The sequence below is a fragment of the Kogia breviceps genome, chromosome 14, assembly GCF_026419965.1.
Source record: "Kogia breviceps isolate mKogBre1 chromosome 14, mKogBre1 haplotype 1, whole genome shotgun sequence".
Lineage (NCBI taxonomy): Eukaryota > Metazoa > Chordata > Mammalia > Artiodactyla > Physeteridae > Kogia > Kogia breviceps.
The window spans coordinates 27,534,689-27,548,245 of NC_081323.1; the positions used below are offsets into that span (position 1 = coordinate 27,534,689).

The 13,557-nt window shown below is 41.6% G+C and overlaps 1 protein-coding gene across 2 annotated transcripts in view; it reads left to right on the plus strand.

Annotated features, from left to right (window-relative positions):
• The window catches only part of DSTN (destrin, actin depolymerizing factor), a 37,699-nt gene that overhangs the window by 21,953 nt on the left and 2,189 nt on the right, over positions 1–13,557 (plus strand). For both annotated transcript variants that reach the window (XR_010836668.1, XM_059039129.2), the window contains exons 3-4: positions 9,663–9,970; positions 12,502–12,578. Coding sequence is in view for 1 of the 2 variants with exons in the window: in XM_059039129.2 (XP_058895112.1) it covers positions 9,663–9,970; positions 12,502–12,578 (385 nt within the window). In the remaining variant the exon portion in view is untranslated. The remainder of the gene's footprint in view (positions 1–9,662; positions 9,971–12,501; positions 12,579–13,557) is intronic.

A 13,557-nucleotide genomic window follows, 5' to 3' on the forward strand; every position in this document is an offset into this window, starting at 1 on the left:
TTATCAAGGGATGGAGGATTTGCTGTGTGCTTGCCTGACTGATCTTTACTTACTGGGCAGGGACAGATTTTAAGGCAGAGCCTGTTAGCTCGCCCTGCAGCAGGCCCCAGTTTTCATCATTGTGAACTTTGCTTCACACCTGTAGCTGATAGTTGTGCGGAGGATAATGGTAAGAGGTGGTGTGACTCAATCTTGACTGTTAAAGAAGACCGTTCTCATCCTTTATGTTCTTCATGTCTTTGCTGTTCATCCATTTAATAGTCACGGGAAGAAAGGAGAGAGGTACATCAAATGTCAGTATGGTTTTTAAATCTGTAGTTGTGGTCGTCAGAGAACAGGGAGAAATTACTGTTTCAAATAAAAGTTTTAAGCTGTCTGGTTGTTTTGACTCTTCCAAATTAACACTCAGAATATCCCCACGCCAAAAAAGAGACTATTATAAGTCTCTTATCCCCCCAAGATTGCTTCCTTACCTCGAGAAATAGTTGGCCATAATTATTACAGTAAACTGGAGTTGAAATCCTTGCCCTTGGGGGCATTAATTTACTGCATAGTATAGTAACTGTGGTTTCCGAGGACAGGAGGCATCCATAAAGCTAAATAGTGTAGTGTTTTTCCAAGGCAGAAAACTAATGTTTTATAGATTTGTTTACCCAATATGTACTATTTGGGTATATACTGAGTTAATTTTATGTGTTATTTTATGTTAAACTATTTAAAATCCTCAGTTGCATTAGCCATATTTCATGTGCTCAGCCATGTGTGGTAGTGGCTGCCATATTGGACAGTGCAGACAGAGAACATTTGTATCATCACAGAAAGTTCTGTTGCTCAGCGTGGCTTCAAGGTGGTGTTGGAGGTGGAGTGTCTTAGCATCATTTGCATATGGCCACCTATTTTCCTATTTTCAGTATGATTTACCTCCTCCAGAGAATAACCTCCAGAATTCCAGGGAGTGGGGTGGCAGCAGAGTGGAGTTCAGGAGGGGATCTAGGGACCTAAATGCTTCTCAGACTAATTTCATTCATTCTTATTTGAACTCTCAGTGGCGTTTTGGTAGGGAGATAAATTAAATGTATGTATTCTGCCTCCCATCTTGACACAGGATCTGTGAGGTTCTTAAACCTTACATGTAAAAATGTCCCTGAAGTACTTGTCACTCTTTTTATTTGTTGTGTGAACATTATTGCTCAGAGGCACCAGCTGTAGTAGCCAAAAGCCTAAATATCCTGTAGTCAGTAATTTTCTGATTCTCTTGGCCCTTGTGCAAGGCATGGTGTAAATAAAGGATAATTGTGAACCCATTTTTAAACTCCTCAATTCCTTTGATTAGCAGTTATGGTGGGTGTTTTAAGAGTTGGTAGGTTGAGAAAGGACCTAATTAATGCCATATTTTTCTGCCAGGTGTTTGTAAATTGGAAACTGTATTTGTCTGTTATGCAGTATTCTACTTTCAAATGTTTCAGACTCTCAGCTTAGAAAAATAATTTTTTTAAATTAATAATTTTCTGAGGCAAAACAATAGCTTTCATTCCTGTTTTCTCCAATGAGGATTGGGTTAAGTGTAGTTGGCATCAGTTATGGAGCCAGTCAGGCGTCCTACTTGAGTTTGGTAGTATAGACATAGACCACCGTTTCTGAAGTTTTGTTGAAAGGCAGGCTGCTGTAAGCCATCACATTTCGTTTTTGGCCTGGTTCCGTTGTCTACAATAATTGAATCCGAAAACTTGAGCTTCTTTCAAAGATTACCACCCTTACTCTAGAAGTGGAGAGAGTTGTTGTTTTAACTTTAAAATACCCAGTGTTTCATAGTCTTTGTAGCTTTTACTTCCCTCTCTGTTTGTGAGTAGTAACTTTATTTAAAGAAGCGTACAGTGGGTGAATGTTGAATATAAAGACAGTGCCTCCGTGTACAGTATGCATTTAATCTCTGAATCAGTGTTTTACACAAGCTCTGCCAGAGGAGACTCAGGTTTGAGATCCATTATGCTTCAGGAACAAGTTAAAACTGGTAGTCACGTGAGATAAAATACAGTGAAGAATCATTTAACAGCAACTATTTTAACATGGGGGTGGAGTTCTAAAAGCAACTGTTATTCTCCAGTGGTCACTGGTACAGAACAGAGAGAAACTGAAGTCGTGGATAACATATCTTTTTAAGGTAATCACAAGGCTTTTGTAATAGCAATCTATTTTTGCTCTCAAGATTTTCTTTCCCAACAGTGCAGCAGATTTTGGTCCTACTTCAGAGTATCCTTTAATGGCCTTTATTGTTAAAACTTTGCAGTTGAATATAAATAACGCTTTAGAAATAAATTTAAAATTGCAACTGAATTTGGTTTTGCTTTAAAAAAATAAACTTTGGATTTCTTGACAGCTGAGCAGTTAAAATGTTAATTAACATTTTAGAGAAATACTGAAAACTGAGACTTATGGGAGAGGATCTTTTCTATTAGGTAAAAATCACAGTGAACAAATGATTCTGAATATTTTAAGAGATTCATTGAAATGTCTCTGTGATAACAAATCCACAGAATTTAATACTCACAGGAATTCTTAACCATCATGATAGATGAATTGTATTTCAATATAATTGGCTTCTTTTTTAATGCTGAATCTTTTATTTTGATTGAAATACCATGTTGAGAAAGGACCCATACATAGGCTTTACCAGGAGTCTGTGGCCCAAAAAATGCTTTGACTTTGGGCCTATTAGTTTTTATAATGTACTCTATCACTACTGCTTCATTATAAAAGTTTTAAACTTGTAGGCAAAGAAGTAAAATAGCAATGAGCTAAGATTTTAATGTTTCTGGAAATTTTAGAGCAACAGTTTAGTGATTGTCACCTGGAGCTGATTGGAAATGCAGAATCTCAGACTCTACCCCAGATATTCTGAATCAGTATCTGCAAAATCTGCATTTTAACAGGATCCCCAGGTGATCCTTCTGACCTGGTGCATGCCCCTAAGCAAATCAGTTGAAGGAACTCATTCACTCAGGAGATGTTAAATGACACGCCCGAGGTAACACAGCTGGTTAGTGGGGAGGCTTGGGTGGAGCTGTTGCTCTCATAATTCTGGTGCTTTAATTTCAAGTTATCTGCTTTTGGCCTCTAAAAAGTTAATAAACTGTAGTTACTTAAGGGTTAGTTTATCTTTTTTCCACCCCACTAGTCCGTATCCCAGGCTTTCCCGTTCACAGCCCCCCCCCCCCCACTGCCCCCAAGTCAAAGGTGGAAGAAGAGCCCTGCTGGTGCCTGTGAGCCGGTGGAGGGGCAGTGGCAGAGGCGCCTGGCTGGAGGAGCAGTGTCCCCTGCCTTCCCAGTCTGCCCTCGCGGTTTTATCTTAGTCCAGCTTTATAAAAATCATTATCAAGAGTCTAGGCACCAGTTGTTTAATCTTCCATATCAAGTGTATTCCAAGTATATACTAAGTAAATCAAGGTCTGACAAATTCAAGCATATTTTATTCATTACAATTGAATCTAATGTACGTGTTGCCTCGTGCATGTTTTAGATTACTTTCAAGGGCAAAAGTTAGTATTACAGTGTTACTGCTCGTAAAGAAATCGTACTTGTCTAACATCGAAGCCCCTAAAGCCACCACAGTGGGAAGATGAGAGAAAATGATCATTTGGTGATGTCAATCCGCCTCCTGGTCACTGTCTGCTTCCTCCCTGTTTTCCCTTCCCAGCCAGCGGCTGTGGAGCACAGGGGATGTCCTCACCACCTCTTCCTTGTGCTGTGCCTGCCACGCTGGTGGAGGCCTCATGGCCCCAGCCTTGCTGACCGCAGTGGCCTTTAGGTGGTCTCCTTGCCCCAGTCTCCTCCTGTCCTGGCTCTCTCATGCATGGCTTTGTGTATTTTCCAAAAAATACCCAGTGCCTCCAGACTCCTGGGCCTGCCGTTGGTGGCCTCTCCCCTGAACCCAGTCCACATCCTGGTTTCCTCCTCTCATACTGGGCAAACTACGTTCTGTTTGTCAGGAACTGTCTTTTCATCCTTTCAGCCCCCTTATTTTGGAGTGCTTTAAGTCACCTTCCATACAAACTCTCCTTGATTTACCCGCGTCCCCTCCCTGCCCCCAGTTTGATCTCTACCTCCTTTAAACACCCTTCTGTTGGAGTTTATCAAGGAATAATGAATGTTTTACCAAGTATTGAAGCACTATATGTGCTCTTTATCTTCTCCACTAATCAGTACACTTCCTTGAGGGTCTCATTTATCCTTGGTTTCCTCAAGGGAACACAAAAGTGAACAAGACAGACATATAGTCTTAAGGAGCTTACTGCCCCTTTGGGGAGACAGTCAAGTAATCTTGAAGGTAGGACATCAAGACTGTAGTAAGTGCTGTGGGCTAGAGGCATATGCTCTCATGGAAGCACGTGATAGTGGTTTTGACCCAAACAACTTGTTTTCCAAGTGAGAATTGATCTGAGGTGTAAAGAGTGAATGAGGCACAGTGCGCAGAGACCCCGAGCCAGGAGGGAGCCTGAATGCAGACAGCTGACAGAAGGCCGGTAGTGAGCTTCCTGAACTTCCAAGCACAGGTGCTGTAAGGTAGGGCTGCAGAGGTGGGTGGGGCCGGATCACGCCTGCCAAAGAGTTACTGCCATTTCACCCGCAGATCAGTGGAAAGCCGCCACTGAAGTGTTTTACGCACGGTGATGGGATTCCTTTTCCAGATCTGTGGCTGCAGTGCAGAGAGTGGAGGGGATCACAGGGGGCGTGAGCAGTCTGTTTTGTTTGGGGTGACAAATTAAACACCAAATATCAGTGGCCTAATGATAGAGTAAAGGTTTATCTCTATTGTGCAGTGCAGTGGGGTTGGGCAGGCCTCTTCTATCTTGAGGTGTGTCTGCCACGGTCATCTTTGCAGGGGAAGGCAGAGCTTGAAGATCAGCTTTAAAGGGCCACACCTGGCAGTACTTTCTATCATGGTGCCCACCTCTCATCTAGCAGGGCTCAGTCTTGTGGCCCCAGCTGAGCTTGCGAGGAAGGCTGGAGAATGTGGTCTTCCTGGGTGCACGCGTGTCCTTGTCTCCCTCCCCTGCAGTGACCTGAGAGGTTACTGGCACAGTTCCGGTAATAGGCAGTGGTAGCTTGGGCTGGGAGAATGGCAACAGAAATGGGGAGAAATGAATATCTTGGAGAAAAACTTGGAAATTCAAAGGGCTAAGTGAGGTGAGGGTAGAGGATTGTTGAGGATGTCTCTTAGGTTTGGGACTTATATGAAACTGGGATGGTGGTGTGTACTGGGAAAGGAAGACTGATGAGAAGGAGACCAACCTGTATCTGATTTTGGACATGCTGAGCATCAGATCCCTTTGAAACATCCAGCTGCAGATGTTAGGCAATTGGGTGTAAAGGCTGTGAGCTCAGAAAGGCAGAAGTCTGAACAATGTGCGAGTCATTTGGATTAGGTGATGGAAACCTCAAGCGTGGATACCTCGGGAGAATGCAGAGTCCTTCCTTTCCACCACCACTGCCATCAGCATCTGCTTTCTGCCAGATTGCTCAACTGTTGCCTCTCTGACCCACTGAACCTGTGGGGTCCTCGGATCCCTTTGCTGGTCCTTAGGGGATTCCCTTTGGAACTCCCCATCATAGCTACTCTAAATCTTTGCCCTCCCCCTTCCTATTTTAGAGGAATAAAGGCTTAGTCTTTCCTAAGACTGACTCCTCCATCTGTGCCCTGCATCTCATCAGTCTCGTTAGCATTCTGACTGTGTTGTTCGAGTGGTTAAGTATCCTCTGGAGCCAAATTGCCTGAGTTCAAACCTCAGTTCTTCTGTCAGTTTCTGTGTGACCCTGGCCAAGTTAATCGTTCTATGCCTCAATTTCCCCATCTGTAGGATGCAAACAGTAATAGTAGCTAGCTCATAGAATGATGATTTAGAAGTGTGTGACAATGGAAATACTCAGTATTTTCTTTTTCTTTAGTGTTTGGCTTTCTTTCTCTTGTTCCTTCAAGCTCTTAAACTGTTAGTGTGGCCGCATCTCCCCAGTGGAAGACAACTTCCATGCATTGGAAGTCAGCGTTCAGTCCTCCCCTTCCCTTCGCCATCAGCCATCCTGTCTGCTGTACCTCAGTTCCCTGTGCATCCCCAGCCCACTGCCCTGGCCTCCTGCCCATCCCTCTGTCTCCTGAAATGCTCAGAGGCCCAGTCGTCAAGGCCAGTAGTCCGTTTCCAGTCATTCTTGAACTTTACAGTTTCTGGTATTGCTGACCTCCCTTCTGGAAATATTTTCCCTTGGCTTCCAGGATGGTCTTTTCCCCCTTTTTACTTTTTCTTCTTAGCCTTCTGATAATTTCTTCTTAATTCCATTGACTTGTTTCTCTTTTGCTACTTAATGTTGATATGCCTCCGTGGTATTGACTTTGGTCCAAAATACCAATTAAGTGGAGACTAACTATAAAATTTGTGCTGTTTCCAGTTACTAACTGGTCATCTCCACCTAGATGTCTTGCACATTCTTCAAGATTAACGTGTTAAACTGTGCCCATCCTCCCCCTTCTGTTTATCCATCAGTCTTTCTAGTCACCAGTCTGGAGAATCCATCCAGGGTCGTCTTTGATGCTCTTCCTTCCTGTTTCACTCAGCTGTATTGGCTCTGCTTTGAAATGTCCTTGATTTGTTTTTGTTTTCAGCAGCACTGCTGTAGTTCAGAGCTTTCTCTGGAAATTGGCAGTTGCCTCAGAAGTGGTCTTCCTGCTTCCAGTGTCTTTGCCAGTTTCTCCTTCACAGTCTTTGGTGTTAAGTTTCCTCAAGCATAAATGTCTGTAGTATTCCCCTCATCAGAAACCTCCATATTCCTCATTTCAGATAGAAAAAAGCCAGAATTCCTCCTTACTGAGGCTTTTAAGGTGCCTGTTACAGCCAGATTTGGCTGAGGTTAGTTGTATTATGATTGCAGGATACACATTTACTTTCTGTTTTCAATTACTGATATGTAATTAATTTAATTTCCAAGTCGGAATTGAGTGTTGTTTGAAATACTTCACTTAGATATTGACAGATACATTCAAATATTAATTGGTTGGATTCAAGGCTTCAAATGTTTCCTACATGCTTTTAAAGATGGGTTAGTCAAATGTGATTTACAGATCACCATTATGGACTAGGGAGTTAGAGGAATTAGGGTCTGTTTCTAATTCCTTGTTAATTTTTGTCACTTTGAACATTTTATTCATCTTTATTCAAAAAATCAAAATAAAGATTCTTAACTTGTTTTCCATAGATGAACTGTGAAGATCAGAACAATACTACCCCTAAAGCAGTAAAAGAAGGTTTAAGGTAGTATTTTTTTAAAACAGGAAAGCGGTAAGATTGTGTAACTTTGGAGGTAGTTTTCTAGCCTTAATTTTCTATATATTCCTCTTTGTTAGAGTAAAATGTTCATTTAGGATTAGATTAGGTAGGATTGAAGTGGGTTATGATTAGATGTAGATTAGATTAGATGGGATTGAGGTGAGCTCTTTTAATGAATGAGATGATTAAGTGGTCCAGTTACCCTAATACTAAGTAACTGCTAGGATCTTTGTGTATTTTAACCCCCAGAATTCTGACATGCATTTTTAAGTAACAACTCTATTGAGATATAATTCACATATCAGAAAGTACAGTTCGCTGATTTTCAGTAAGTTTCCAGAGTTGTGCATCCATCACCACTGTCAAATTCCAGAACATTCCATCACTCCAAAAAGATGCCCGTCCCATTAGTAATCACTTTGCATTCCCTCTCCCCTTCGCCACTGGAAACCACTAACCTGCTTCCTGTCCATGGATTTGACTGTTCTGAACATTTCAGGGAATAGACTTGTGAGCAGTGTGGCCTCGTATGTCTGGTCCTTTACTTAGCATGGTGCTTTTCAAGGTTCATGTGTCGTGTAGCGGGTATCAACACCTCATTCTGTTATGGCTGAATAATATTCCATTGTATGGATATGACATATTTTGTTTATTCATCAGTTGATAAACATTGGGTTCTTTCTACTTTTTGGCGGTTAGAAATAATGCTGCTATGAACTTTCACGCACAGGTTTTTGTATGGACATACGTTTTCATTTCTCCTGTGTCTATACCGAGGAGTGGTGTTGCTGTGTGTTAACTCCATGTTTAATGTTTTGAGGAGCTGCAAGATGGTTTCCTGAAGCTGCTGCACCGTTGTTGCAGTTCTTTCAGCAACATTTAAGGGCCCTAGTTTCTCAACAGCCTCACCAACATTTGTTTCTGTCGACAGCCATCCCAGTGGGTGTGAAGTAGTTTTTCATTGTGGCGTTGATGTGCACTTACCTAATGACTAATGGTGTTGAGCATTTTTTCCAAGTGCTTCTTTACCGTTTTTTAAAAATCTTCTTTGGATAAAATGTCTATTCAAATTGCTTGCACATTTTTAAATTGGGTTGTCTTTTTTATTGTTGTTATAGGTTTCTTTATATATTCTGGATACAAGTTTCTTACTGGATATACGATTTGCAAATATTTTTTCCTAGTGTGCAGGTTATTTTTTCATCTCACATGCATTTATATTTAATCAAATGATGTGATATTAATTTTGGGTATCATTAACATTTTGGCATTGTTTAGTATTTAAATTCTATTAAGTTTATAATTCTTGCTTTAGAGAAGCTAACATGCAAACCAAAGTAGTTAATGAAGCATAAAAAATTATAAAGTTAATGGAAATGACACATTCTTTAAAGAAGATGAAAAGATCATAAAGTGATTTTAGATCTTTGGTTATCAAGAGCTTATGTAACCACTTCTTCGTTTTGGAATAGCAAGTATAACATGGTAAAAGGTTATTTTCTATAGTCAGTATAATCCTAAATTAAGCTGTCCTCTTTGTTATAGCAGTAAATATTTATTTATATTTAATCGAGATATAATGGACATATAACATTATGTAAGCTTAGGGTTTTACAAGGTATTGATTTTTGATTCATTTATATATTGCAATATGATTACCACCGTAGGTTAGCTAACAGTTCTATCACATCACATAATTATCATTGCTTTTCTTGTGGTGGGAACGATTAAGATCTAGTCTCCTAGCAATCTCATTTATTCTAATTTTAATTGAAAACTTGGAAATTTTATAAATGAAATTTTACAGGTATGTGACTGATATGTTACTGGATATTAATCATATAATTCTGACATGTGAGTAGAACAAAGAGCTTTCAGTTCTTTTATTAGTGAAGGATGTGCCGTAGGAGTGGAATTTTCCCAACCCAGCCACTCTGACCATCTATTATTCGTTATGAAAAGAATTTCAGGTATTATTAACACCAAAACTGGGGAGATGACTGCCCCAGTCAGGGCTCTGAGCAACCTGTATAAGAAGAAACTAATTCAGACCCCCAGGAAGCACTGTTTTCCAGGTTTCAGGGTTGGAGGAGCTGCTGTAGCTGAATCTTCCCTTACTCCTCCCGCATAATAGTGATGCATGGCTTAGATATGTAATCTTTTTAAAAGTTTAATGACTGAAATTAGTGTTTGCAGCTCAGATTTTCTAGTCTTCCTATTAGATGGTAAATATACCTTAAAAAATTTAAGTGTATGCCAGTCTATAAACCAAAAGTTACGTAGTGTTTTGTATTTGGCATGATAAAAACTGTAAGCCTCCTTATGACTTTTTTCCCCTTCTCATTCTAGGCCTCAGGAGTGCAAGTTGCTGATGAAGTATGTCGCATTTTTTATGACATGAAAGTTCGGAAGTGCTCCACACCAGAAGAAATCAAGAAAAGAAAGAAAGCTGTCATTTTTTGTCTCAGTGCAGACAAAAAGTGCATCATTGTAGAAGAAGGCAAAGAGATCTTGGTTGGAGATATTGGTGTAACCATAACTGATCCTTTCAAGCATTTTGTGGGAATGCTTCCTGAAAAAGATTGTCGCTATGCTTTGTATGATGCAAGCTTCGAAACAAAAGAATCCAGGAAAGAGGAGCTGATGTTTTTTTTGTGGTAAGCATTGTTAGAAATATTGAACCTTTGTAAATCTCAGAGTTTAATCTCTTATTGTTAGCTTAACACCTCACCAGATTCTTCTCCAACACGCCCTGCCAGGAACCAGCCTCCTGCTTCACTTGTGCCTCTGTGGCTTGCTGCCTTTGAAGTTGGTGCTGGCGTGGCCTCCAGCTGGAATTTGCTCTGCATTCACACTGTCCAGTAGGGTAGCTACTAGCCTCTTGGGGCTGTTGAAATTAAAGTCTGAAGTTCAGTTTCTCAGTTGAATCACCACATTTCAAATGCTCAGTAGCCACATGTGACTAGTGGCTACCTTTTTAGGTAGCACAGCACCAATACAGAACATTTCCTTAGCTGCAGAAAGCTCTATTTACTGGACAGTGTTGTTGTAAATAGTGAAACTGTGCTATAAAGTGATTTACATGGCCTTAAGAGGCTGTTTAAATTAGTTATTCTGGTCTTTTCAAATAAGTTCATATCTGAGATTAAGCTTGACTTAAAAGTCACCCTATATTCCTCATTTAATTGTATTGTATGTAGTACATTCCTTGATATGGAATTCTTACACAGTGAGAATCTTCTCTGGCTTCCAAGCAGAAGGGGGAAGTGGTAACAGCCTCTGATTTGGGGGGAGTGAGTGTCCTCTGGACTTTGGCCTGAGCCGGGCAAGGCAAGGAGGGGCTTAACTCTTCAGCTGTGTGCCACCAACAACGTGGGACCATGGGGCTGGGAAGTCAAAAGAGTTCAGGTCTCAGGGAATGTAACCCTAGGCCACGGCTCAGTCCCTTGCAGACCTGGCTGCACCTGGTGAGGTCAGATGCGCGTATTGGGCGCTCACTGTGGAAGGAGCCTGGCAGCCACAGACACAAGTGCATAAAGATAGTAGTGAGACTTAAAACCGAGCATGTTGAATGAAGGTGCATCCTTTAAACTTTTATTTCTGCTACATGCCAGGCATTGTGTTAGGGCTGGGAAAATAGCTGTGAAAAAAACAGCTAAAGCCCTGGCTCCTCTGGGATTTACTCTTGAGTGGCAGATATGGCAGGTAAAGGTTTAAGCTTTTAAATTGGTTAATATTTCCTTCATTTGCACTATTTTTTATCCTGGATTTTTATCCTTTTTTTCCACTATGAAAATGATACATCCTTATTAAAGAACATTTGGAAAATAAAAGTAGAATGAAGAAGAGAAGATTCAGTGTTAGTGCAGTGTTTTATTTTTGCATTACTACTTTTTAAAAGAAAGATAAAACCTTATAGGAGTTTTCCATAACAGGCTCTGTTTAGGGCCCAGGGAACGGCTCTTACTTCTGGTTAGAGTAAAATCAGAACAGCTAAAGCTTTTTTTGTCCCTGACCTATTTTGCATAAGAAAAGCACCCACTTAATTTTGTAGCTGGTGCATCTGAGGTCCTTGTTGTGGCTTTGCCTCCCTCTTTGGACCTCAGAGTTGTGAGGAATATGTGCTGAGAGACCGAGAAACTGCCCTTTGCCTTGTGCCCAAGAATAGACTCAGCCCGCTGTGTGGGCGGCAGAGACTAGGTGAGGGCCCCACCGGGCCACAGTGTTCATGACTGTGGAATGTCCTGGAAATATGGCAGCTAAATGGAATCGTGGTGGTGTGGAGTGCAGGCAGGCCTGAGGTTTGGTGTATAGTGAGAGACAATGCATTCGTAGATGTGCAGTTTGAGTAGATGAGATTTTTCTGTGCATTGTTAGTATTTCTCTTACTTTCAACGTTGCTGGTAAAGAACATGGTAAAGCGTATGCTGTGCTTCCAGTATTCATTCAAGAGGGGGAGGCACTAAAAATTTGGTAAATTATAAGATAATAGTTGTATTAACAATTAAGACATAATGATTGCTGAATTGCCATTAAGCTTAGAAAAAGAAATCCTTGTGACATGTTTTATTATGTTAGACTGAGATGGAAAACGAGTGCCTGAGGTCAGAATTTGCTGCTGGAACAGATGTGAATGAAGGGACCGGGTGGGCAGGGGCAGTTAGGGGACTTGGACTTTATATACATTCTTTTCCAGAAAACAACCTGAAGCAAAAATTGCTAGCATTTCTTAATTCTGGGTGGCAGATACTTGACTTACAGATTATTCTCTGTACTTTTCAGTATTTTGAAACTTTTCCACCAGAAAGTATTAAAAACCTCATACAAAGATGGTAGTTATTAGCCTGAACTCAAGCGTTTCTTGATACAAATGAAAAACAATTATTTTCAAGAAAACAGTTGGGTCATACAGTGAATTATCCAATGTTGTTTCTTTTATTCTAGCGCCATTAACTGATTTCTAATCATTGGTCCTCAACTTTTTTCCCCACCTTGGTCAACCTGAGTTATTCTGTATATGCTCAGCCACCACGGTCCGAGGAGTGGAAATGGAAAAATTGTGTAGTTAGAGAAGCTCTCTCAGAAGATTCTGAGGACCCTCCCTGCCCACTGCTGCAGATGTTTGACAAGATGTAAATTGAACTTTCTCTAAACCACTGTTTTTCTTCTTTGACGCTTCTGTATCCAGGGCTCCAGAACTAGCACCTCTGAAAAGTAAAATGATCTATGCGAGCTCCAAGGATGCGATCAAAAAGAAATTTCAAGGTAAGGTCTAGTTGACTTCCAGGTATTCGGCGGTGTCGTGAGCCCTGGCATGGGGACCACCTTTTCTAAGAAGCACCTTACTCTCCTTGGAGGGCCCCAGCCACAGAGGGAGGGCATCACTGCTTGTTTAGAGGAAAACCCTGGAGGCCGACCCGGCTCTCTGCACGTCTCTGCCTTGCGCAGGCCACCCTGGGCCGAAAGGCCTGTGTTCGATATTCTGTTCCCTCGATGCTGTGTGCATACTCCTGTTCAGTCTGGTGTGAAACTAGTTTGAGATGCTGTCAAGTTTCTTATGTAGCAGGTGGGGACTAACTGGTCATACTAAGTAATAAATTTGCTGTTGCCTCTGAATGTAGTTGACAGAACAAAGTTGCACAAAGGAAATGTTCATAAATGGGAAGGGCTGCTCTTGCCACTGGCTTTTATTTGGAATGGTGTGATTTTAGGTTATAGGCTCATCTGTGTCCAAGGGAAAGTGGCCTCAGTCCTTGGGCTGGCCAGTTATATTTGACTTGCTGCTGGGTGATTGGGATCCTGATGAGATGGCCTGGACTCACTTACTGTCTCCAGCCAGGAGGAGATGTTGGTATGATGGACAGAGCATGGGGCAAGTAAGTGCCCTTAGGCCGCTGAGGGCTAAGCTTGTCATCTGACTGCTGTGTGACCTCCACGGGCTGGGCTCTCCCAGCTGTGAACAGGAGGTGCACAGTAGAAGAGGTGGCCCCCTGCCTTCCTGCTGTGGCTGCTTCAGACAGCTGGGAGAGCCGCGGTCACAAGGGCTTGGCCTAGGGTCATTTTCATTTTGTTTGTTTTACTGTGACTGATTTTTATATTCTTGTAGTAGATCAGGTTTGCTCTAGCTTGTTTTACTTGGGAAAACAAAATTCTCGCTTCCTGTCCTGCATCATGCAGTCCTTGTCAGGCTCCTCGTGTGCTTGGTTTGGTGTCGGGCTGCCCCCTAGAAGTGTGTGCACTGGCC